General features: G+C 39.3%; 1 protein-coding gene across 1 annotated transcript in view; it reads right to left on the bottom strand.

Annotated features, from left to right (window-relative positions):
- Positions 1–11,632, bottom strand: part of MYLK4 (myosin light chain kinase family member 4) — a 72,784-nt gene extending 61,152 nt beyond the window's left edge. The window contains exon 1 of the mRNA XM_069493468.1: positions 11,474–11,632. Within this exon, the coding sequence (XP_069349569.1) occupies positions 11,474–11,632 (159 nt within the window). The remainder of the gene's footprint in view (positions 1–11,473) is intronic.
- Between the last annotated feature and the right edge of the window lie 16,117 nt (positions 11,633–27,749).

Genomic DNA, 27,749 nt, shown 5'->3' with positions numbered 1-27,749 from the left:
CTTCCTACATCCCCAGCTAATTTCATTTGGATACACAGCTCTGTGACAAACTATATGTGGCCTTCTCAGCCAACAGGACAGAGAGTGGAAGGGGGAGAATGTGGCTTTTCCGCTGTGGCATCGAATAGACAGGGAAGTCAAGTCTCTCACCATTTGAAATATCAAGAGACAAAGGCTCTGGACAGGATGCCAGAGAAATCGCTCCTAACCCCTTTGTTATATTGATGATAGTAATTATCATAATTTCATAACTGTAGAGTTTATAAATCTTTGTGAACTCTATCTGCCTCAGGCTTGAACTAGCCATGCATTCCCTGGCTCCCCTGGCATACTGAGTAGTTCTTATGCACATCAAATAATGTGATCCAACCACTCAGCATTGCGTAACGTGTTTGACTTTCCCAGGTGCGTTCACATCTATGGTCTTGGTAGTAGCTGGGTATCTTATTCACTCTGGACTGGATGGAGTTCCTTTTTCCCTCTTCACAGTTTCTGCTGATAACTTGTCTCATCTGTACACATCCTTAGATGACACTGGGGAAACGAACACACTTTGCCGCTCTGCCAGTGGCAATGAGAAGGGCGATGCACAACACACTTCACGGAGTCACATGCAGAATGTGGTGCCTGGCAGGCTATGACGGGGAGGGAGGGAAGGCCCATAGCTTGAGGCGGCACAACATCACGATGCCAGGATCCCCATCCAGGCACTGGGAAATGTGGCAACATGCACCCACAGAAAGAAGTTCAGCATGGAAAGATTCAAAAGGAGAAAATTCCTTCAGGAAACGAGGTCTGTGAGGCTCTTAGCAGGAAAGAGATTGGGCCACAGAAAAGATGACCAGAGTGGTGTAAACAGTTTAGCTGCCATGAATAGTAAAAGTGTATTGTTTGATTTATTGAGCGTATTTTTGCTGTATGCCAAGCACTGGGTTAACTGCTTTATACAACAATCGTGTGGAGTCGCTATTATTAAGCCCAGCTGAGGAATGGCTGAGAGAGGCTAAATATAATAATATGCTCAGTGTCATACAAGTAGGAAGAGGCAGAAATGAAATTCAAACTGTGGCCTTATGTGAAACTAGACTGTACAGTAAAAATGTCCCACATTGCAACTTCTCGTTATTAGGCAGGACACGTGAGCAGGCAAACCTGCAAAAATAACAAGCACCCAATACTATGAAAAGCTACACAGGGGAACCTTTGGATTACCCACCTTCCTGATCTATCTTTGGTGAAATGTCAATCTCATTTGGCAGTCATGACTCAGTTATGATTAATAAATGACTGAGCATGTAAAACCTATTAATGCGTTTTATAATAAAACAATAAAGTATTTTAGAGCATGCTGACAAGCATCATTTAGTTTATAATCCTCCCACATTATTATATATGCTTGAGGATTCATCAGTTCCAAGGTAGTCTTTCCTGGCTGCCTCCTGTCCGGAAACCTCAGGCTGAGCACAGGCTGACTGACACTGGTTTCAACAAGTGCAAGGATTAGCCTGGAATGCTCCAGCTTTACTGCCTGGCCACAGTAGGTTTTGCAACTTCTTCCCACTGGAGGTCGCCTTTACTTCACAGTTCCAGAGAAAAACCTCAGTTTGTGGCGGCAAAGACACTGGACCCTTTTATCTACCCAGTCTGGCTGTATTTGCATAAAGAAACCAAGCAAATAACCAAAACAATGATCATATTTGAAACATACTTCAGAACATGTGTATAAACTGTCTTTAGAAAATTCATCAGTGATAACAGCGTATTTTCAAATACTTAATGTTTCATTTTTACGTTTTAATTTTTAAATTGCTATACCAGTGGATACACGTCATTATATATGTCTCCAAACCTATAGAATGTCCAGCACCAAGAGCGAACCTTACTGCAAACTGTCCACTCTGGTGGCGGGAGCTGACAGTGGGAGAGGCTGTGTTTGTGTGGGGGAGGGGTGCACGGGAACTCTCGGCACAAACTTCCTCTCAAGTTTGCGTGAACCTAAAACTGCTCTAAGAAATAAATTCTTTTTTTAAAAAGTCAAGTTAAAATGTCTACAATTCAAACCAAGTACCTGTTTCCTGCGTTGGGCAAGCTAACCCATTCTGAAAGAGATGACCTGCTATATAGTCGCATAACTTTGGCCAAGTTCCTAACCTCACTGAGCCTCAGTTTGCTTATCTATAAAACAGAGATAATAATTACACCAACTCATGGGGCCGTTGTGAAGATTAACACACACTGCATGAAAAGTATTTAGCACAACCCCTGGAACGCCATCCACACAACATAAATGTTAGTGACCGCTACTGTTATCCATGGAGCCAATCAGGGGAGTACCTGCCTCTTGAGCGTGTGACAAGGTGTGAGTTCATATTTGCAAAGTACTTAAAACCAGGTCCAGTACATAGTGAAGACTATTTACATATTTGTCAAATAAGTCAGTAAAAAAATAAATACACTCAAGTTAGAATCCTAAATAGGTAACACGCAAACACCACTTCAAGACTGCAAAAACTCACCTGTATTATCATAACAATTCAACATGCTCATTCTAGAAGTCTGAAAAGAAATAAGACCTAACATTTGTCATTATCAGTTTTTAAGTTTCTAAATAACTTGGATTGCCAAGTAGTCTAAAAGGACATCCTAACATAGAACATCTCTCTTAAAGGCAAATAGCACTGCACAAATGGAGTATGTATCCTACGTTTACCTCTTAAAGAAACGATCTTGTTTCATCAGATGCCACCTCTTTTTGAGACCATCAGTGACCACGAACAAGTAAAACCACTTGTGTCTTTGGCTTTCAAGTATTTACCCTCCAAACCAGAGTCATATTTGGCAAGCATCACTGGAGATCCCGGCAGAACCAACACAGTGTCTTTCACGCTGTAGGGACTCGGTAATCATTTGTTGAGTGAATTAACATAGAATCTAGGCATAAAGATTTAAATGAATACTTAGACTCTAATGAATCTGGGGCAAGTCCATTTAACATCTCCGGACTTTGAGTTTCCCCTCCGAGGAAGGATTTGGATGAGCTTACCTCCAATGTCTCTCAAGATCTATGCATTAAGGTTCCTAATCTTTGAGTCACAACTTACAGGCCAAAGCATAGGCCTTCAGTGACCCATTCATTAGGGAAACGCCACCATCACCTGCACACATCAGAATCCCCAAGTGGATGAAGCCATGAGTCATGGAGATACTTACATTTGTATCCAAATGAACACGTTATCATCCTAACACCATCAATGCTGCAGAATTTAAAGAACTTCCCCCTGAGTCAGGACTAGAAGCTACATCTTCTGCCCCCAGGGTCTATCTTGAACAGGTTATCTAACTGTGAGGCATAAAGCCAGGTGTGGCCAGGGCAATCCTCACTGCTGGTTTAGGGAGCAAGCTCGGGACCCACCGTTGGGTTCAAAGCCCAGCTCCACCTCCTACTGTACGTGGATCTTGGGCAGGTTAACTAAGCCTCCTGCGCCTGTAAAATGAAGACAATAGTACCTACCTCATAGCTGGCAGTGAGACGTGAAACGCATCAGAATATGTGCATTTCTCCATGTCCTCACACGGTCTCGCCCCTGCTCTGCCAGCTGTGGCAGTGGCAAGCAGCCCCATGCAGGTGTGGTCTGAAAGTGCCTCACCCCAGGGCCACCGCATCTTGCCTTCTCTTCCGGGTTCCCTGGCACTGCTGTGGGACCCTGGTGGGAACTGGTACTTATGCAGGTGCAACTGCAAACGCCAGCAGGTTAGTTTTCGCACAGGTCCCTTCGCCCGTGGGGATGGTGCCCGGTGGATCAGTGGCCCCTTCAGTCCTGCCGGCGGGCAGCTCTGAGGTCCTCTGCTCCAAGTGGTCGGCTTGGCAATGCAACCTTGTTGGGACTTCCCTCCTTCCCTATTTCACACTCCGCAGGCCCCCATACCCATTCCCTCGAGTCAATTCCCGAAACAAGCCACCTGCACACATGCCCTGGTCTCAAGTGTGGTCTCTGCTTTCTGGTGAGAACTCAGGAACGACATTATAGAGACATGGTGCTTGGCACACAAGGAACCCTAAGTGAACTTTACCTACCAATTTTCTTTTTTTTTAATTTTTTATTTTGTTTTTATATATTTTTTTATATCTATCAATTTTCTATAATAAACTCTGCCTATTATCAGTTCTCTCTGTGTCTGCTCTCCTTGTGAAGAAGTCTCTGTTATGTCACCATGTGGTGGACAGAAAATGAGAAATAGGAGTGAAAGGGCCAAACAGCACAGGGCAAAGACCTGGAGGCGGCGTCCAGAGGCTGATTTGGGGCCACCTCGTTGTGAGGGACGTTTCAGGTCAGACACTAGCGAGCCATTTCTAAAATGTGTGTGTGTATCTTATTGTGCATTAGAAAACCTATAATTAGTACATCAAACCATGATTTCATTCTATTTTTGCTTTTGCCAAAATGTTTTAGATGGCTTGATATATGAAATATATATACATATATTTTTTTTTTTTTTTTTTTGAGACGGAGTCTTGCTCTGTTGCCCGGGCTAGAGTGCCATGGCATCAGCCCAGCTCACAGCAACCTCACGCTCCTGGGCTCAAGCAATCCTCCTGTCTCAGTCTCCCGAGTAGCTGGGACTGCAGACCTGTGCCATCATGCCCAGATAATTGTTTCTGTGTATTTTTAGTTGTCCGGTTAATTTCCTTCTATTTTTTAGTAGAGACAGGGGTCTTGCTCTTGTTCAGGCTGGTCTCAAACCCCTGACCTTGAGCGATCCACCTGCCTTGGCCTCCCAGAGTGCTAGGATTACAGGCGTCAACCACCACACTCTGCCTATAAAAAATATTAATAGGAATACAGATAGCATGTAAATGCAAAATAAATCATGATGGTGGTCTGTGAAAAATTGAAGTCTGGGAAACTAATAAATAAATGTGCATTTTATAGCTGTCACATTTTAGGTTAGTGGATAGGAGCATAGTTTGGCCAACTATATTTAGGAATTTCATTATCAAGTATGTTAACCATTCTTTTACATAGGAACACAGACTTTATTTGCAAGATTTATATTTTTGACTACGATGTTTTAACTTTTAGAGAGAGAAAATAAAGATATTTTTCTCATATTACATCAAATAACAGAAATGGTATAAAACTATCATAACTTTAAGTATTCTGAGAAGCTAAAACAATGTACACATAAATATGACTCATCTGTGTATTTGGTCAAGGACACCCTGAACTTCAGACGGGCAGATATCTGTAGACAGTGCATTGGAAAACCTTCCAATTGTTCTAAGTCCTGAACGGAGACAGAGCACGTTCCCATCACAAGTAGGATTCTCTGATACTTCTATAAAAAAGACAGCTCCTAAAAATGCTGTGCTTGTAGAAATTCCCAAAACAATATGTTGTTCGCATTTCTGAATAATCATTAGCAATGGGTAAAGCTTATATGGTATGTTGTAAATTCTGATTTAAGAGAGCTTTTCTGTAAAGCTACAAAGTTGCAGAAACTTTTTAAAATATACATCCACCATACTCCTAATTAGCACATATATCTTATTGACCTTTATTGGGAAGTACTATGAGGGCTACATTCCCAAAGCTTGGGTGAATAACACATCCTTTTCCATATGGAACATGAAATCTATCATGGTATTTCCCATAGAAGAAATGTAGTCCTTCTTGTAACTTCCATAGGAGATATGTCAAATAGCCAAAAATGATTAATGCTTGGGCAACAGTGACCAAGTCTGAAAATACAGACTTAACCAATGTGAGGTCAGACCTAAAGAGAATTACAGTGTTTTATAATGTCTTTTTTTTTTTTAAAAAAAAAAAAATCTGTTCCTATCTTTCTCCTATCTCTTTTACCTTGTCCTCAACTAAGATAGATCAGATGATTGAGGAACCATTCCAAGATTTGGCAATTCCACCGAATGTGAACTTGACGCTCACAGAATCACTGAGGCAGGGGCCCCTAGAAAGGCGCAGGCCGTTATGGAGGTCAGCCTCCTGGAGCCCTCCGTCCTCTGACCACCACCCCGACGCCCAGCCCTGGTTTCTTGTTGAATAAGATATAAAGAAGGCATTTGTACACAGGCATACCCAAGAAATCTTTTTAAAATTGTAACTCAACATTGTCAATGGGGCAAAAACACCCCAGAGCAGTGAAAATAGGTTCTGTTTTGCGGGGCAGGGGATGAAAAAAATCTTACTCTTTTTATGTATAAAGCACAGATATGCACACAATACATCGACAAGTATATAGTATATCTGTGGTATTAAAATTCCATGAGAAGGGCCAACTGCAGGAAAAAACCCTAAAAAGTCTCTGGGAGGGGGTGGATGCTAATGAAAAAAAGATCAAGAAACACTGCCACAAACCCAGATAGGAGCAATGATTTTGACTGCTTTCCCTAGTACTTCCTAAACTGTCTTTTATTGTTTTAAAAATAATTTTATCTTTTGCTAATTGAAAAAAGATATGAATACCCTCTCTTGAAAAGTGCTAAAATCCTTAGAATAATTTCTCTCCTTCTGGAATTCTACTATTTTCCTGACCGAGTTCCATGCCTGGAATAGCTACAGTATCATGCGGAAAGCATTATCAGGCAGTGGCTCAAAGGACAAAGCAGAGAAGGGCCGATCACACTCCCCAGGCTGTTTGCAATAGATCTTTCAATAAGAGGAAAAGAAGTTTTGCTTATTTGTTTTGTTTTCATAAGTCATATAAGAAGGAGGAGAATGGAGAGATGTTGACATTATTTTTAGTTCCCACAAACAAAAACAGATCATCAACTTTAATATACATTGGGAATGGCTGCTGTGAGGTTCCCCAAAAGCTGGTGCAAGTGTTTGAAATGTTCGAATGTGCCACATGCCACTGTTGCTGTCACAGCTGCTCCTTGAGACCGAGTCCTGGGCAAGGATTCAGCCAGAGCATGCAATCCATTTCCTTTGGCAAGCGCCACTCCCAGGTTGGAAACATTCGAACAGAACTGCAAAATGAATCTGTCTTGGTTAGAAGTGATTTCACTACCTGTGCGTCCTTGAGAGCAGGGGCCTGCCTGTGGCCTCCTCGGGTCATCACGGACTGGAACAGGCGCCAGAGGACTGAAGACGAGAGAAGGCACACGCTACCTACGACCCAGATGTCTTTTCTTCTAAGCGTTAAGTCCATTCTCCGGGAGCAGCTGTGGGTGTCGCTTGGCTAATCTGCTCCTTCTCTGCCCTGATCTAGCAAAAGTACTTGCAGAGCATTGTCACCCGCTGCTGTGCTCTGAGGAGTGGGAGTAGCAAGTCGCAGAGGGTTCTCGCAGAGTCCTGCAACTGATGTCTCCAGTTACACAACCAAAAAATAATCTGCCTCTTTAAAAGGAAAATTATGATGACCTTGTGTGACAGATCTAAAACAGGTGTCTGGGCAGCGGGAGACCGGCTGGCGATAATTTACACCACTGCAAATTCAAGTTGTTCCCAGTTCAAGGACTATTAGCACCACAGTAACTGGCATCTGTGGCTGCTGGGGCTGGGCCACTGCCAGGGAGCCTTCTCCTGCCCTTACAGGGTGAGGAGCAAAAGGATGGGGGTGGGGAAATGCAACTTTAAAAATCACAAAACCTCCACCCTCAGCCTTGTTATTTTGAGATCTAAGTTATACTCATCATGGATGATGCCGATGGTACAATTTCACAGCAGTTGGTCAGGAAATGCCACCTGGCATCAAATCCACCAACTGCAATCAAAATAGGGAGATCCACACTCTGCTCCGACCCACTCTGTCCTTCTGCACATCCTGTTAATAAATATTTTGCTTTGCTTGGTCCTTGCAGCATGTGTACCAGGCGTTTGAACATTCAGGGCCTGCAAGGTCCTGAATCTGCTAAGGCCATCTTTACTTCTACCCCGACAGCTTTGGGATACCCCCTGGTCAGGTTATGGAAAAATGTGAACCTAGTTTTAAAGAGGAATTATTCCCTACTAAGGAAGACTTTTAAACACGAATCAATGAGGGTTAGGATAAATGCAGAAGTAATTCACTCAGAAGTCTTACAAGCACGGATGTGGAGTGGTGGTCCACGCTGACATGTTTTTGTAGAACAATCATCCACACTACTGTGTCCCACAGCTTTTGCACTTGGGACCATGCCTTTTGGATGGAGAATAAGTAACTGGGGGTGTACAGGAAGGTGGGGGAAAACCAAGGGACAAGGAGGTGGCCATGGACAACCTTGGGCATAACATGTAAGGATATATACAGCATGCAGAGGAAGGCAGTGACAAGGAGAAAGAGCCACTTAGTTGTCCAAGAACTTTATCTTTCATTAAACAAGGGTGGGGGTGGGGTGTGCATAATAGAGGGAGATTATACCAAAGAGTAAATTAAATCTGAGGGAAATACAACACGAGGGTTACTTACTATGTACATACTAGAGAACCCATAAAAGAAAAAAAACCTAGATTTGATTGTATAAAAAATAATGCTAATTATAGTTATGAGAGCCATTTGTCATTTATAACTTAATGGTATAGACACAGGAGCTATTAGGCTCATCACCCATATAAGTCAGATCAACATTTTTTTAAATTTTACATCATTTCAACACCATATTATGTATGTTTAGATGTAGTTTAAAAAGGAATTATTCCCTAGTAAGGAAGACTTTTATACACAAATCAATGAAGGTTAGGATAAATGCCAAAGTAATTCACTCAGAAGTCTTACAAGCAGGGATGTGGAGTGGATGGTCCATGCTGACATGTTTTTGTAGAATGATCAGCCACACTTCCGTGGTTGTCTGCTGCATATGGTTATCTGCTGAAAACTTTTAAAATTCTACACTATAGGTAGAATTTAGGTGATTTTGAACACCCTTTGGAATATAATAGAATGCAAAAAGTCATTAGAAAACAGAATAAAAAGGAAAGTGGAAAATTAAGAGAACAAGACCTTAAGTAGAAAGAAGAAAAGTGGAACATATAGTATGTCATAAATTCAACAAAACATCAAGGAAAAAAAATAAAATAGTTAAAATAAATTCAGTGGAGGAAAAATAAATTAAATAGAAAAATCTGGTTAACAGCAAGAAAAGAAAAAGGACCTGAATTTTATCACGCTATTTTAACAAACATAACTTGTTAAATTGATATACAATTCTTCCCCTTTTGAGACTGGAGAGTAGTTACAGAGGATTCGAGAAAGAAATTGCACTTCAAGCTTCCAGAACAAAGCTTTCACATCAGAGTGTCTGAAATTCAGAGTAAATTCTTTCCAGCATGCTCCTACTATGATTAGCAGTGCTAATCTCCTCAAAGAGAGAAGGGACAAGAGAGAAAGGAGAGTACGTGGAGAAATTTGACAAGCAATTTTTGAATAGTCGCTGGAGAGAAAGGAGTGGTATTGTAAAGATTTACGGTGGGCCCAGCGAGAGTTGGAGACGTGTTAATCTAGTGCTGTCTGCATACCTGGAGACATCTGAGCTGCTGGAGTGTCCTCTGCTTTCCCGCTGCTGCCAGGCCTGCTGGCCGCCCTGGCACCCACTGACTGGGCAAGCAGGGCCCGCGGTGCCACACAAGGGGCAGAAGCTCTGTGCCTGCAACAGGCACACCATCCCTTCTCCACACAGCCAGAGAGGGACAGGGAAATTTATTGCTGGTATCTCTGTCCTTTCTCCATTGACAAATAAGAAATTGAATCAGAACTATGGAGCTACTAGTCACTCCTTCCCACCTTCCACACGGTAGCAACTGCAGGACCAAAGCGAGGAGGCCCTGGTTCCAAAAGGGATATTAGACTTTCCGGGAAGGATGTTCTTGGAGGGTTTCTGTAGACACAACATTCTCAGTCTTTCCCTCAAAAACATCCTGAAAATAATTAACTTCCAAATCGGCGATTTCTAACCCTCTGGAGCAGTTGGCTATCACAGAAGTAATTCTCCCTAAAAATGTTTATGCTCCAGCTTAGCACTGTCTCACTCTTTAAAGGGTTGCCTGCTCATAAAAGCACAGAACAAGTTTTGGACAAGTTGACAGAACTTGGAGAAAAATGGTACTTGAAATCTGATCAAATTCATATAAACTAGTACAGCAAGTGATGATTTCACAGTTATCCAAGAAGAATATTTTGTCTCCTGTGTCTTACAGAAATTAATGAACAGAAAAAAAAATCCTTCTGTTTATTTGTTTTACTACTAAAGGCCCTAATGAGAAAGCCTTTCATGTCTCACTTAGATTTTGCCTGTGGAAATTTCTTCTTGGTCTATAGTGAACTCACAGGGAAAGCAGAGGTCTCAAAAACCTGTTTCAGTCTCAGTCCTTTCTTTTCTCTGGCACGTTTTGTCACTTCTTACTCACTCACAATAAAAAGCCTCCTAGACCTTTAATATGCAATATTTCTATTTCATTGTCTGTTGCCCTGACAGAAATGCCCTTCCCTGAGTAGTGGTGTTCAGAACTGTAGCTGGGCAGAGAAGAATGTTTCCCAAACCTGCCTGATAAGAATCATTCACTCTGATTATTAAAAAAAGAATGATTTAACCAGAATACAGAATTCACTTAAATAGATCTGTTTGTTCCACAAACACTTTTGTCACCTACGACGTACACATTCCTGGGAAAGCAACTGAGAATACACGAGCAAGTAATACGAGGCCCCAACCTTGAGGACCCCTGTCTAGAGAAGGGTGATAAAGACATTCAAAACCATCGCGTGGGCTGGAATGAAGGCCTGGGCCAGGAGCTGTGTGCCAACCGCCGACAGGCGGGAACCGACTAGGCCCGGGCAGGGTAGGAATTGCTGCTGCTGCTGTTTATCAAATGCTACCTACAGTGGCAGGTACCACGCTGAGTGCTTTACACACATCACTTAATCTTCACAGCAGCTATCACCGCATTATTCAGATGGTACAATCTCTCGGTTAAATTAATAAGTCGCCAAAGAACAAGCAGCTGGAATTGGACTCAGGGGCCTCCTTCTGCAACAGAGGACAACACAGGCTTCGCAGTCGTGCCATCAGCAAGTCTTGCTTGTTCCTTTTCTGAACCTCACTGTCAACGGCTCTGCCACCTACTCCATGAGGAACTCAGGGTCTTGAGGAAATTGGAAACCTGTGCAGAACAATTGTGCCCCTTGCAATGCTTCTCTGAATCTCAAGCCCAAATGCATCATGTTAAAGGACTCTTCTGCAGTGTGAGTTTCCATAGCTGGCTTTAGAACTCCTAAGCCACTAACCGCAATGTGGTGTAGCCTGCAGGCAGAAATGCATATTCAAATGCCTCCTAATTATGTACCAAACTCAGTTGCATAATTTACACACATAATCCTCACCGAAGCAAAACGGATGTGTGCCTATTCATAAACTTCCCTTAATTCTACACACAAGTGACAAAACAATATTTGAAAAGGGTCAGAAATGGCTCCACAGTGCAAGAAAAGACAAAGTAGAACTGATACATTTTAGGAGACTGAATTAGCACATAATTACCTCATTCTTTCCAGATCGTGAATCCTGCTCACTAGAATTTTCTTCCAGAAAACATTTCACTTTCTCAACCTTTTCCCGGCACTGAAGAAAGGCCATGTTCTCCAGCCGGCTGCTGTTGTAGCACGTGTTGAATTCTTCCAGCCTCTTCACTTTGAACATCTTGGTGGTGAGTCCGATTAAGCTACTGTCTGGAGTGTGGTTTTTGTCTCTCTCTGTCTCCGATTTGTAAATCAAGACACAATTGTGACTTTTCAGTGTTTCTCTCTCTTGACTGTAAAGAAAGGAAAAAAGAAAGTTTTTATCACTTATTCACACATTTAACTTCTTGGGGAATGACCAGTGAGAATTTGGAAGTGTCTTCAATTTAAACTGGAGACAGGATCCAAAACTGGGAGCAAAAATGCTAATGTTCATATCGAGTTTCCAACATTGGAACTTTAAAAGGAAAACGTTTTTTCACTTTTTCCTGCAAAAGCAAATAGTAAGAAGCGAACTTGACTTTCACTGGGTGACTAAATATTTCTCTCTTTGTACAAAAGAAGATTCTATCAGGTGGCCTGTTTAAATAGGTTTATTTGGGATGACAGGTTTTACTCCTCGCATCTCTGTGGGGGGGAGGGGGTTGCCACGTCGGGGGTCTCTCCTGCTTCCCTTGGGAGTTCCAACTCCCTCTCAGGAGGGGTCTCCACAAAATGAGTCTTTTTCCAGAGCTCTTCTGTGCCTACACGTTAAATGTTTGGTGTTTATTTTTAAAAAGAAATTTGTTTTCTTGCAGTCCTCTCACATGGAGAAGGTACCCAGTGACCTTTTCTTTGGGTCTTCATTATCAGCTATGTACTGAGGAGTTCAGAGTCCTTGTGCTTTCCTTAAAATGCTTTCCTCACAGATTGAGTAATGCAGAATGCATAGCACTGCTTTGATGCTAGAGACGGACGGGCTGCACGCATTCACACATCACGAGATTCTATGGGGAGAGAGGGAGAGCGCGCAAGAGAGTTTGTTTCTCTTTGTGAGACATTTGAATTTTCCATGGCTGGCTCCTGAATCCCCCTGCTGGAAATTTTCTGAAAATTGTTTCTTTGGGCTTTTTCTCAACTTAAAAACCGTCTGTAATTCTCTCCATGAAACTTCATCTTTCCTTTTCTCAACTTGTATAGTAAAATGGTACCCTTGAGTTCCAAAGTCCTTAAAATCCACTGCTCTAAAAAAATCTGCTTATCCACATCAAGAGCTGACATTCAAACAAACCAAAATGCAAATAGTATCAACCAGAGCTCTACAGACACATTATAGACCATTATTAGCAGTCTTTCAAATTGCCCTGAGAAAAAAATCATTATTAAAATAAGGAAACAGATGCATGGCTATTTTTAAGACAAACTATGACTAAAATATATTGCAGATGGTGCTCAAGTTGCATCAGGAAGCCACACAAAATTCATGTATTGAAACAAAAGCTTAAGGTCAAGATAAAATAATTTTGCAAAGAAATATTAAACATTTAGTTCTACCTGCAGTTTGGTATAACATTTTATTTAAGGCAACATAGAAAGAAACAGGAGATTTGAGCGGTTATAACAATAAACAAAAATAATTACCATTTATATATAGGAGGACATCATAGAGTTTGAACCACTCCAAGTGTTGAGTGTATGTTCCAGCAGATAAAGGGAAATTTTGCAGAATTCAAACTGACTACAGAATTCTCCAGTGAGACTCTTGACTTTCAGTCAGTAGAAGTCTTCTGAAAAGACAAGTGTCCATTATGAGAGGAAGTATCTTCTCTCTCAGATGCCACTTAGAGCCCCTGTTTAAATTAGTATGGCCCTTGATCTCATGTTGCTCAGCTGTTGCCTTCTTAGTCAGACAGGGAAGAATATTAATTTTAGACACCAGGCTTTTCAAGGCCAATGGCTCCATTTCAAAGGTCAGGTAAGGAGAGGACAAGCTGGGAACACTGGATGAAATATCACCTTCACCTTTCCCTCGAACCGGTGTTGCCAACACTCTCGGATTTACAAAGCTGGATCTGTTCTCAGCGATCAGCTGCCTAACCCTCCTGCCCCTCTCAGACTCAGGATTATTTAAGAGCTCTCCCCCAGCCGGGAAAATTCCAGGTGTGGGAACCCCCACAGCCACCTCTGTTTGCCCATCTCATACTCTGAACAGACCCTTACGGCAATATAGGAGATCTTCAAGCACTTAGCAAGTTTGTTTTCTCAGTCCTTAAAAGTATTTGCCGTGTCTCCAACTGTTTATAGTTCCAGGGAAAGGTCAAAAGCACAAGTATCCAGGTAGGTAGGAAGAACAGGGATGAAATTTTCAAAAATTCTCCTTATAAGCAACACTGTGGCTTCCCCCCTAGTTTTCTGCCACAGAGCAAGAAACTGGAGTTAATATGGAAACAATTCACGTGCCCAACTCTAATAGTAGTGCATTTATTTAGGTGACATAAAACCTTGATTGCCTACAGACTGGAATTAGTATTATAAATTCTTCAGGGCCCAGCCAATTGTCACCTCTTATCTGTAGCCTGTGCTGGCCCCTGCACGCCCCAGTACAACCCCAGCCTCTAGTGTTCCCTTGCTATTTTTAAGCCCTTATTTTTAATTCAGATCAACATGTGTCATATAAAATAAAAATACGTTTTCCATTTTAAGTAGCACTTAAAGAATTATAGCAAAATCTTTTTAAAAATAGAACTCTTGTTATTTTCCTAGGGTTAGAGAATTTTGTTCTTCCAGAAGAGTAATGATGCAGAACTGCAGATTTGTGGAAGATAAATTATCTAACAAAATGATTATGAAGAAACTGAACTGATTTAAGCTTTTCAATTTTTATTGGTGGAATTAAATTGCATAAAAGTACTGATAAGATAACTACCCCCACCAGAAGAAAAATGTGTGTGTGCTGCTGCTGATTCAGCCCCATCCTCCACCCAGACCGTGCAGACCACCCAGACCACCAAAACAGCAAAATCAGAATTTCCACCCCTCGGCTCCAGCAAACCAACCATAGGCTATATATAGTCAACCAGAGGCCAGTAGAATCCATTCCTTTGCTTGTCTTTAGAAACAACAAAAAACCAGTTCTAGAACTACAGAAAAAGTATAAGAATAGTTCAGAGAGTTCCCCTATGCCCTGCATTCCCTATTTATTTTATTTTTCCTTTTTTTTTTTTTTTTTTTGGTGAGACAAGGTCTTACTCTGTCACCCAAGCTAGAGTGCAGTGGCATCATCATAGATCACTGCAACCTCAAACTCCTAGGCTCAAGCCAGCCTCCTGCCTTGGCCTCCCAAGTAGCAGGGACTACAGGCATGTGTCACCACACTCAGCTAATTTTTCTATTTTTTGTAGAGATGAAGTCTTGCATTGTTGCTCCGGTTGGTGTTGAACTCCTAGGCTCAAGCAATCCTCCCACCTTGACCTCCCAAAGTGCTAGGATTACAGGCATGAGCCACTGTGCCCCACTATTTTCCCTGTTTTTAATATCTTACATGGACATACTTGTCACAATTAATGAACCAATGTTGATGTATTATTATTAACTAAACTTAATGCTTTATTTTGTTGGGGTTTGTTTTCCTAATGTCCTTTTTCTGTTCCAGAATCCATGCAGAATTCCACATTACATTTAGAACCAGTAATATTTGTGATGGATTAGGTAGAGGTATGAAGAAAGATGACAAACAAGGACAACTTTGCAAATTTTCCCGTGAGTACGTGAAGGACAGATTTGATTAGCTGAAATGGAGAAGTCCATGGAAGAAATAAACGTTGGGGGAAGGTCAGTTGTTCAGCTTTCAGCAAGCCCATTGAACGCTCAGGTGGGAAGGGCTGTGGAGATAGAAATCTGGAGTTCAGGGCGGGCTACAGGTTGGAGATATAAATTTGGAAGTCACCCACATATAGATATTTCCATGTACAATGTGTACTCAATATATATTAAAATTTGATTAATTACTAGAAAGAATGATCTTTAGTGTCTACTTGTCCTAAAAAACAAGTCAATTAAAAGAAGCCATGCTGCTTGTCTTCTAAAATTAGGTGATAATAGTCCAGTTCTCCTACGCCCCACTGTTTCCAGCATGTAGGACAAGCAGCCTGGCACAACACTGGACCACAGAGGACAGGTTATACCTTTATATTCATTATGGTCTATCCGCCTGGCCTCAGGACCCTAAGTTCATGACCATAAAACATTCCAAATGCCTTAAAGATACTTTTATGCCTGGAAATATTCATTAGTAAGGCCATGAGCAGGCCCAGCAATACTTTTCCAGTATTTCCATGACATTTTGGAGTTATACAACTTAAAAAATATACTGACATCAGGAAAACAGCATTCCACAGAGCCATGGAAAAGAATCCCTTGATTTTTTTTCACGAGACATTTCCATTAGCTGAGTAAGAGACTGTGCTGTCAAAGGAACCACATGAAGACACATCGCTGATAGCCCTGTCTACTGGTTGGCATTGAAGCCAGGCTGGATAGCACTAATAGTTCCTATTTGCACATACCATTCTGAATATTTCCAGAAAAATATGACCTCTTGAACATTTACAAAAGTGGAGCAATTGTCATAAATACCAAAATGCAAAGAAAAGGCTACTGCATACCTGTTATCCACATTACAATCAAAGTTTTTTCCTTTTAAAAAGCATCACTGTATACAATCCATAAAAGCAAAAATTGATAATTTACACTTCGTCAAAATTCAAAATGTTTTCTCTTCAAAAGATACCATTAGGAGAATGAAAAGACCAGGTACAGACTTGGAGAAGATAACTGTGAAATCACATATTTGATAAAGGACTTGTATCCAGGATATACAGTGAAGTCTTACAACTCAATAATGGGATGACCAACATTCCAATTTTTAAAATGGACAAAAGATTTAAATAGACACCTCGCCAAAGAAGATACAAAAATAATTTACAAGCACATGCTTATTAATTTAAAAAAATGCTCAAAATCAGTTACCAGAGAAATGCAAATTAAAATCACAATAAAATAGCTTTTCACACCTACCAGATAGCCATAATTTAAAAAGACAGAAAAAGCAAATGTTGAAGAGGATGTGGAAAAACCAGAACCCTCATCAGACGTATGGATAGGAGTGTAAAATGGTACATGTGTTTTGGAAAACAGTTTGGCATATTCTTAAAAAGTTATTTTCTGTATTACCTAGCAAATCTCTTAAGGTATCTACCCAAGAGAAATGAACACGCAAAGCCTTGCACATGAATGTTTATAGCAGCATTATTTACAATAGCCAAAAATTGAGAACAACCCAAATGTCTATGAGTTGGTTTGGTGAATGGGAAAACAAAATATGGTGTAACCATACAAAGGGAATATGACTCAGCTAGTAAAAGAAATGAAATACTGATGTCTGCTACAACATGGATGAACAGAAACATTGTACTTAGTGAAAAAACCAGAAACAAAGATCACAGAGTATTATTTCATTTGTATGAAATGTCCAGAAGAGGGAACTCTGTAGACATCGTGAGTATATTGGTCTTTGCCTGGGGCTGGGAGTAGGAAACAGGGGTTAACTGTAAACAAAATCTTACCAGGTGAGGTACTGTGGAGATGATTGTAAAACTCATTAAGTTTCTTAAAACATTGCTGAATTGTATACTTGAGATGGGTGAATTTTATGATAGGTAAATTATATACTTCAATAATGTCATTAAGAAAAAAGAAAACCCAATAACATGATTAATAAAATGTAAGCATATTAAAAGACAGGGGGAAAAAAGCACTACTGAACAGATTGTGGCCTGCTTTTCCACGTGACCCAGGCTGGGATCCAAGGAGACATAAATCATATCTCATACTTGCTGGGTCACCTGGTGCCGAAGAAAAGGAAGAAGAGATGGTGAGTGAGAGACAGTTAAGACTCTCACACTTTTCTTCTCCTGGCATGAATACCATGTTATATAAGGTTTTGTAACTAATAGAAAAATTAATGATAATTTAAAAATAACTTCTATCTCTTATTTTCTGCTTAGAGATAGGATACTTCGAGCATGGAGGATGATGATGTTACAAAATGCCCAGATTTATTTACAGCCTAGCTTGATATTAGACCCTTAAAATTTCCAAGTGACAATAAGTAGCAAAATATTGTGAAATAAAAAGTGAAAATAAAATAAGAGGATTTTTAAAATTAGATTAAAATATGGATGGGATCATTTAAAAATTAATCTCTTTCAGAAATATAAAATAATGTTTCAGTTCATTACTTCTATAGTGGTTGCACAAATTGTTTCTTTAAGTATATCCCTTTTGATTCTTATAAATGTCACTGAGTTAATGTATTGTTTAGAAAACAACACATGATATTTCAATGGGAATGAAGTACATTATACAAAAACTACTCATAAATAAATACATATATAAATTTCCAAAGCTCATAGATGATTTTTATATTGTTTTTGTTAAATACTTTTCCTGTCCCCAAACTTTTTTTAAAACTTCAAACCTACAAATAATTTGCAAGAATAGTACAATGAATATCTATACACCCTTCACCTAGATTCACCAGATGTTAATGTTTTCCATATTTTCTCTCTCTCTGTCCCCAAGTTGCATATCTCATGAAACTTTACCCCTAAATGCATTAGCATATGTCTCCTGAGAACAAAGACACTTTCTCACATAACAGGATCTATTAAAAAATCACATAATGCATTGAATGGTCGTGTCTTTTTAGTCCCTTTTATCTATTTAGGAAACAGTTATTCAGTCTTTTTTTAATATCCTTCATGACACTGATATTTCTGGAGACTCCAGACAAATTGTTTAATAAAATGTCTCTCAATTTGTTTTTGTTTTTTTGGAGACAGAATCTCACTCTGTTGCCTGGGCTAGAGTGCTGTGGCGTCAGCCTAGCTCACAGCAACCTCAAACTCCTGGGCTCAAGCAATCCTCCTGCCTCAGCCTCCCGAGTAGCTGGGACTACAGGCATGTGCCACCATGCCCGGCTAATTTTTTCTATATATATTTTTTAGCTGTCCAAATCATTTCTTTCTATTTTCAGTAAAGATGGGGTCTCCCTCTTGCTCGGGCTGGTCTTGAACTCCTGAGCTCAAACAATCCACCTGCCTCGGCCTCCCAAAGTGCTAGGATGTCTCTCAATTTGAATTGACTGATTGTGTCTTAATGTTTGGAAGCAGCTTACACATAGGCATGAAATCTACAGAAGTGATGTTGTATCTTTCTCAGGACATCACAAGTGGCATATGATGTCAGCTTGTGCCATTATTAGTGACATTAAATTTGATGATCTGATTAAGGTGGTGTCCACCAGATTTCTCCAATATAAAGTCAACCCTTTTCTCTTTGTAACTGGTAAGTAATTTGTCAAGTTTTTTGGTGTCCTGTTCCTTAACAACCCATCACTCCATGTTTTTAGTATCCATTCTTGCCTGAATCAATTATTAACACAGAGATATAGTGATTTTCTAATTCTCCCATTTCTTTTACACACTTATTAATTGGTATTCTTCTGTAAAGAAGAGCTTTCCAACCCCATCCTGAACTCCACCCTTTTTAGTATCAGTATGAGCTCATAGATTTTAAAAAATGAATATATTAATACATTCCCTCCATTCTTCATTTGGATACTCAAATTGTCCCTGACTGGCCAAAGGGAGCACCTTCGAGCTAGCTCCTATGTACTTTTGACATGTCACTATTATTTTTTAGTACTTCCTCACGTTCTGTACTTTTTTCACCCTATTTCTGAAATCTTCGATTTCTTCAAGGAGCCCTAGTTCCTTTTAGAGAAGAATGGCATTCAGAAATCAAGACCTGGGCACTGGAAGTATTCTTTGCTACTGGAGTGTCATTGCTCCTGGTCACTTCAGAGGACAGAGCTAGGAAATATAATTTTTTAAAAATCATGAGTTCATACTCACGTATTACTAATTCTAACCCAACACCAGTGTATTCTTTCTGCCCCTACCTCCACTGCACATATATATCTCCCTTCCATTGATTCTTTAAGCTTAAAAATGAAAAAACAAACAAACAAACAAAAAATAATAATAATAAAATCTGTGCTATAAGGTAAAATTCATGCTACTGTTATGATTATCCATTCTAAACATTTGGGGAAAGTCTGAGAATGTTCATGCCCAATATTTAAGAATCCCATCCTACAGCATGAATCATCATTTTCTAGTTTTAGGAACTAGAGGAAGAGTAAGTTCATGTTTACGTTCTTGGGAATGCTTTCCTACCTTCTAAATTGGAAGTGGATTTCAGGAGCTAGAAGAAGCTTATGATAGTAACAGGGCATGAAATTACAGAAGCGCAAAGTCCAAGTCATGCTCTTCTGACCAAATGTTGGCCTGCTTTTCCCAAGAGGGCAAGGTTCAGGGGAGAAATTTTCCACAGGGAAAAACACTGCAGTGAGGAGTATATTAGAGGTTGATGGGCAGCTTGGAGAAAACATCACGTACTCTCAGGGATGTGTTATTTTTTATTAAAGGTAAAAGTTGTATTTTTTGGTAGAAAATAAATTGGGCTATTATATAATGGTTCATAATGGTTGTTAGCTTTTATTTTATATGTTCAAAAGTATCAAAGAACTGGGGGTGCGAAAGGGCCTTGGCAGCTCATAAAATGGCAGAAGGCATTGCAATCGCAGTTCTTATATGGAAACAATTTTCAGTGTGAATGAGGGTGGATGGGCTCTTATACACCTCTAGTAGGAATCACATTGCACTAATTTTTATGGAAGGCAATTTGGTCCTGCCCTTTGACCCCACAATGGCATTTCTTAGAATTTTACCTCAAAGAAATAGAGTTATACACAAAACATTATCTTTGAAGCTATCATCATGACATTATTTGTTATATATAAAACATTGAAATAGAACCCAAGTGCAACAGTTGGTTAAATAGATACGGTACTTGCATGAGAAAGAACACTGTGTTTCCACTAGTTATTTCTTGATGTTACAGTTAGGGAGAAAAGGGCAAATCATAGCACAGTATATACAGTAGGATCCCAATTTTGACTAACAAAAAGATGATGCTCTGTCAATATACACTGGATGAATAATACAGACAGATACATAGTTAGAAAAATTGATAAGATTGCTACACTAAATATGGTTTGTGCTTTTCTAAAGTTACCAGTTTTTCTAAACTAAAGATGTACTTCCTTTTTAATCTGAAAAATTGCCAATAAAATAAATTTATAAATGCTGTAATAAAAGGACTAGGCAAGTAAGAAAATCACAGGCATTGGAGACACATAGCCTAGGCTTGAATTCAAGATTTACTAGCTATGTAAACTCAGAATGGTCGCTCAGTCTTCCTGAGCCTCAGTTTTTCTCATTTGTTAAATGAGGATAATAACATTTACCTTATGGGGTTGTGGAGGGGCAAAATGAGATAAAAATCATTGATGCTTCAGAGGGACTTAATAAATGGCAACTTTTATGGTTATTGTTGGGAACTTACTATTACCACAACTCATAAAAAAATAAAAGATTATCAAATTTAGAGTCTAGATTCTAAGGAGGAAAAATATTCTGGAGTATCTTGGTTTTCTTAATCCACAGTTCAATATCACTTACTATTATTGTACAGCAGGACCTTACCAGCCTATGCCTACAAAATGAAGTAGCCATAATTTAAAGCATTATTTTTTTTCTTTTATTGGGAAATATATATACATACATTTTATATGTATATGTAAAGATACATATTTTAATAATAATATAATAAAATAAAAGATAGATATGATATACATTTATATAATATATAAAATACATATATGTTTTATTGGGAGATAGAGATATATATATGGAAAGAACATAAAGCAATAAATACAGTTTAAGAAATAATTATAAAAGCAACACCCATTAAGCCACCACCCAGTCAGGAACTAGAATATTGCCAGCACCCCAAAATCTCATCCTTTTGTCCTTACCAACTTAACCACTAATAGGAATTTTTAAATAACAATTGCCTTGATTTTCTTTGCAGTTTTACCATTTACATGTGTATTCTAAATATATAGCTGTGTTTTGCCAGTTTTGGATTTGGGTGAATGTATTCATACTGTTTGCATTATTTTTTACCTTGTTTTTTTTTTCCGGTCAAAATTGTCTTTGTCTATCCATCATACTGTTGTGTATAGCTGTCCCTGTTTTCATTACTATGGAATATTCCATTGTATTGTTAACTAAAATAAAATCTTAAGGCTCCCCTCAACCGGCTGACTGAGTGGACCACCCTCTTGGCCAAGGGAATATCCTAAAACTAAATTGCCTGCCAGGAGAACGGAGGTCAGACATGCCTCATCATGCCCCCTCCCTTCTAGGAGACACCCTTAGTAACCCATTAACAGGCCTAAGGGTGTGCAAGACAAACCTGCAGGTCCTCAATTTACACAACAAATATATGTCTGGTGGCTTATCTCTGATAAACAGTTCCTTAACTTAAAACATTCCAAGCCTTTAGACAAAGCTTCATGTCTTTAACCAATCATAAGGCAAAGAATCTTTAAACCCACCTATAACCTGTAAGGGGGGGGCAATTCGATATGGTCCTCTTCAGGCCAAACCAATGTATGCCTTCTACATACTGATTTATGACTCTACCCGTAACCCCTGTCTCCCTGAAATGTATAAAACCAAACTATAACCTAGCCACAGCGAGTCCACTTGCTCAAGCCTTCTTTGGTATGGCTCGTGGTCATGGTCCTGAAATTTGGCTCAGAATAAATCTCTTTAAAATTATTTTACAGAGTTTAGCATCTTTTGCGTTAACAGTATAAATATTACAAAATTTATTCATCTATTCTAGACATTTTGGTTGTTATCAGTCTGGGGCTGCTGTGAACATTTCTGTTCATGCATGATGTACATTTAAATGTATATATCAATTTATACTCCCCCCAGCACCATAGGAATGCTCCTATTGCCCTATATCTTTAAGAACACTTTAGTTTTTGCTAATCTAGTGGTTGTGCAGTAATATATCATTCTTTATTTAAATTGCATTTCTCAGATTACTAAAGAGTTGAGAACTTTCTCATATATATTGGTCATTCAGTCTCTGGTTTTTTTTTTTTTTTTTTGAAGTACATATTTAAGTTCTTTACTCATTTTTGATTAAATTTTCTATTATTTTTCTTAACACTACGTAGCACCTTTTCTATATCTCAAATACTGAGCTTGACGGTAATGTGTGCTACATATGCTTCCTCCCACTCTGTGCCTTGTGTTTGCACTATTTCTTGTGGTATCTTTGGAGAAATACATGGAATCTTCATTTTTATGTAGTAAGATGTATTCTTCTTTTCCTTTCTGGTTAGTACTTTTTTGTGTGTGTTTTTTTCTTTTAAGAAATCTTTTCCCTGTTAATGGTGGAGAGTTTTTTTTGTTTGTTTTGTTTTGTTTTACCACAAAACATAATAATGGCTGGTGGTTTTGTAAGGCAGGTGGTAGGCACCCCTCCTCTCCCTAATGGAAAAAGAAGCAGCCCACGAGACCTGCCGAGAACAATGTCTGCAAGGCCCAGCTAAGTTAAAGGTTGACCACATCTGGATGGTTACCCTGATAGGGGTCTCGGTTCCTAGAGTCCACACATACCACCAGCCCCTCCTATTTCTCAATATCTGCCCTAAAACTGCAACAAAGAAATTCCTCACTCTTGGTGCCGAAATCTTCCCGCTGTAGAAACCCCCATCCCTCAGCCCTAAAAACATACATAAACCCACTCAGACTTCTGGGTGTGACGGCTTCTCTGGTGTCTGTGTCTGTCTGTCTGTCTCTCTCTCCCCCTCCCCCCCCCCCACCAGGACCCGAGAACCTCGCCTGGGCCCCTATCTTGGAACCCGTTACCCTCACCTGGGAGCTCCAATAAAGCCTCGTTGCTTAAACCTTTCAACTCTGCTCGTCTTTCTTTCTCTGGCGCCCGCCAATCCAAAAAACCTTACAGGTTTCAGGCAAAAAAAAAAAAAAAATCATGTTAAGGAGATAACTTTAGCTAGCTTACTAGAGGTTTTTTAAAATCAAGTATTGAAGTAGAATTTTGTCAAATGTCACTCCATATTCCACTTTAAAGATAAAGAACCGGTTCTCTCAAATAATTTAACAATACAGTCAGCCCTCCATATCCATGGGTTCTGTATCCACAGAGTCAACCAACTGTGGATTGAAATTCAGGCAAAAAGACAATAAGAAATAACAATTAAAAAAATTAAAAATACTATATAACAACTATTTACATAGCATTTACATTGTATTAGGTATTATAAGTAATCTAGAGATGATGTAAAGTATACAGGAGGATGTGCATAGGTTATATGCAAACACTACACCATTTTATATCAGGGAAATGAGCATCCAAGGCTTTTTGTATCATAGCAGGGGGTTGGTTCTGGAACCAATACTAGGATACCAAGGGAAGACTGTACCTAGTATTGTAATGAAAGAAGCAAAAGTATTATTATGACACCAACTGGGTATCCTGCAATACACTTCAATCCTGATACTAAACTACCTGGCCTTAGTATCAGACTCCACTAGTTAAGGACAAAGGCCCCCACTTCGAACACCAGCCACAAGACTCAAGGGGCTGCATTTCTGACCAACCACCTAGAAATTTAGGGGTTCCAGGATACCCTCAGGTTTGATGATTTGCTAGAACACCACAAAGAATTCACTGAAAGCACTATACTTAAATTATTACAATTTTATTACAAAGGAGACACATACAGCAAGGTGTGGGAAGGTTCCAGACACAGAGCTTCCATGCCCTCTCCTCATAGGCTCTGGGCAATGTCACTTCCCAGCACATCAGCATGTTCACAACCAGGAAGTTCCACTGAGCTTCTGTGTCCAGAATTTTATTGATGTTTCATTATGTAAGCATGATTGTTTAAATCATTGGCCAAGTGATTGAACTCAATTTCCAGCTCGCTCCCCTCCCCAGAGATGGGGCTGACCCCCAGTTCCAACCGCAGGGGCCCACCAGAAGCTGCCTCATTAGCATAACAGAGGCACTCCTATCACTTGGGAAATCCCAAGGGATTCTGAAGATCTGTGCCAGGAGCCATGGACAAAGAAGAGGTATCTTCTTCATTATGAGTATCAATTGAAAATCACTTAGAACTATTAGAGTTCACAGAAAAGACCAAATATGAAAGAAATTAATAAAAATCATTGCATTTCTTTTACACCAATAAAGACCAGTAAGAAAATAGAATAAGTAAAAGGTCCTACTTATGCTAGCAAGAAAATATGCCAAGCGTGTTAGAATAAACTTGATAGAGAAATGTGTCATAGACTCAAGAACATGTAGAGGAAAATCAGGAAAAGAAAGAAGCATGAGATTGGGTTAGGGAAGAGAAATCACAGAGCAGGAAAAATAGATGACCATAGGGCTAACATTTAGGATGGTGACTAAAGATGGCAGGGATGTGAGTCATGTGGGATTAACTGACTCAAATGTCCAACATACCTTGGGTGTGAATATGAGGACCACAAGATGATGCCCAGAAGTTTGATAATACTAGGAGGCTTATAAAATACCTGCACTTAGGCCCTGCACCCAGATTGATTAAAGTTGTGGTCACTGAACAGAAGGTCTATTCAAGTCACCAATGAATCCACCATCCCCATTCTGACTCTGGGGAAGGAGCACAGAGAAGATGGTTACAGAGCTCAAAGTAAACTGCCAAGGCCAGCTGAAAACAACGAAGCAGCGAGGTATTAAAGAAGAAAATTTAAGCCTAGGTTTCTGCTTTACATTGATTTCATTTCCTGTTACCTTATATTAATAATATAGTTTAAATTTATTTTCCCTTATGCTGATTCAAAAATAAAGTTTAAATTTGGTTAGCAAAGCAAAATAAGGGGAGCAATTTTTGAAAGGTCCTTACTGGTATGGTTTATTCATTTAATTTCTACCATCACCATCTAGTGGAGAAAACTTTGAACTTCAGAAAGAACGAATTAGGGTTCAAGGGGAAAAAAAAAGAATAATAGCGGCCTACTATTGCTAGGCACTATACTAAATACTTACACATTTATAAGTTCATTTAATTCTCATAAAAGACTGTGAGGTAGGCATCTCTCTTTTAGATTTGGAAACTGAGATTGAAAAGTTACATAGTTTGCCCAAGGTCACACTGTGGCCAATTCAAACCCAGATTCTTAAAGGCAAGGTCTCCATTTTTATCTCACAGTACATCCAAATATCTCAACTCCATTCATGCATACGGCCATGGAAGTAAAATATTTTGTCTTTGCTTTACATTTTTTTAATTTTTCTTATTTATATAATATATAGGAGCAAAGCACATGTATAAAAAGGAAATAGAATTTCCATTATATATATGTTTTGTATCTTTTAATTTTTACTCCATGTTACATAACAAATATTTTCCCATGACAATAAATACTTTCGAAAACAAATATTAGGCAAAAATAAAGATGAACATAGAATTACATGTATATGTAAGGGCACTATGTAATCCCAAAATATGTTTAAAAAGATTAGGAAAAGGTGCTAAAACACTAACAATGATTATCCATGAGATTTCCCATAAGCATGTATTATTTCTAAAAAAGAAATTTTAAGCTTTTCATTCATTATAAGAAAAGACATTTAAAGAAACCTCACTGTTGTCCAATTTGTTGTCATCATTTTAAATTTTTTTGCATGGGTTAAGGGTGACCATGTGTCCATATACTTCTGTAAATGGTTAAAATCAGTGTAGTAGGCTGGGCATGCGGTGGCTCACACCTGTAATCCTAGCACTCTGGGAGGCCAAGGTGGGCAGATCGCTTGAGCTCAGGAGTTCGAGACGAGCCTGAGCAAGAACGAGACCCCGTCTCTACTAAAAATAGAAATTATATGGACAGCTAAAAATATATACATATATAAAGTTAGCCGGGCATGGTGGCGCATCCCTGTAGTCCCAGCTACTCAGGAGGCTGAGGCAGTAGGATCACTTGAGCTCAGGAGTTTGAGGTTGCTGTGAGCTAGGCTGACCCCACGGCACTCACTCTAGCCTGGGCAACAGAGTGAGACTCTGTCTCAAAAAAAAAAAAAAAATCAGTGTAGTATATTTCCAAATTTAGTAACACTTTTTTTTTTCCTCCAAAACCTGTGTTTTGAAGTCAGTCCTAGAACCTCTTTTCAAAGAAGCACATGGTTCTGTGATGTTCCTATGATGGTCCCCCCTCTGGGGGACAAATAAAAATAAAAGTTCATGATGATGAAGGACAAACCAAATTCTACCAACAAAATATTTACAGAGGTTTATCGTGAGCCAATATGAATGACTGTGGCTCAGGGAACACAGTCTCAAGAGGTCCTGAGAAAGTGTGCCAAAATTGGGCTACAGTTTGGTTTTATACCTTTCAGGGAGACAGGAATTGCCGGGAAAATCATAAATCAATACATAGAAGGTATACATTGGTTCAGCCAGGAAAGGTTTACAAGTCATAGGTGAGTTTTAAGTATTCTTTAGTTGGCAACTGGTCGAAAAAGCTAAGACTTGGAGTCAGTACAAAGGAATGTTCGGTTTAGATAATGGGGTCTTCAGTCATGTGATGCTATATCAGACTCAGGTTGGAAAGTAAGCCACCTTATACCAGGTTAATCTTAAAAAACCATTTGAAAGATTTTACGGTTTGTAAGGTGTGACTCCCCAAGTCCCTTATAAGGAATTTGGATAAGAAAAAAAAAGGTCAAAATTCAGTCCTCAGTCATCTTCCATCTTTTGCACAATTTAAAATTATATGATGGTTAAAGAAATAAAGTTTCTTTACTTAACTCATGTTTCTTCAGCTTTTCTATTCATCTTATTTTTAAGCCTAACATTTCTAGTTAGAAAAACTCAACTATCAAAAAATCAGATTTTACTCCTTATACAATCTCAAGAGGTTAGGACACATATTTTACAGCCAGTATCAACTGAAAATATGCATCCTGTACCCTTTTTTTGTATCTCCTTTAATTCTAGTTTTTGTAAAATCACTTCACATGAAGAGCCTCACAAAAATCCTTTAGGTGCTTGTTCTCGGATAACTCCCAATGAACCGCTCTTGTGCAGAATGAAAATTCCTCTCCTGTCAAACTTCAGAAGTCTTAATTCCTCCTCAATTCCTTTACCTCCTCTAATTACCAAAAAAATGCATGTTAAGATACAATTTTTAGGTAGGAAAGTTTGCAGAAAAGTAGAAAATAAAATCACAGAATGTGGTAATACATTCAAAGACATAGAATAC

Source organism: Eulemur rufifrons, chromosome 18 (genome assembly GCF_041146395.1).
Source record: "Eulemur rufifrons isolate Redbay chromosome 18, OSU_ERuf_1, whole genome shotgun sequence".
Taxonomy (NCBI): Eukaryota; Metazoa; Chordata; class Mammalia; order Primates; family Lemuridae; genus Eulemur; species Eulemur rufifrons.
Note: the sequence above shows the minus strand (reverse complement) of the source record. Positions and strands in the feature narration are given on the sequence as shown.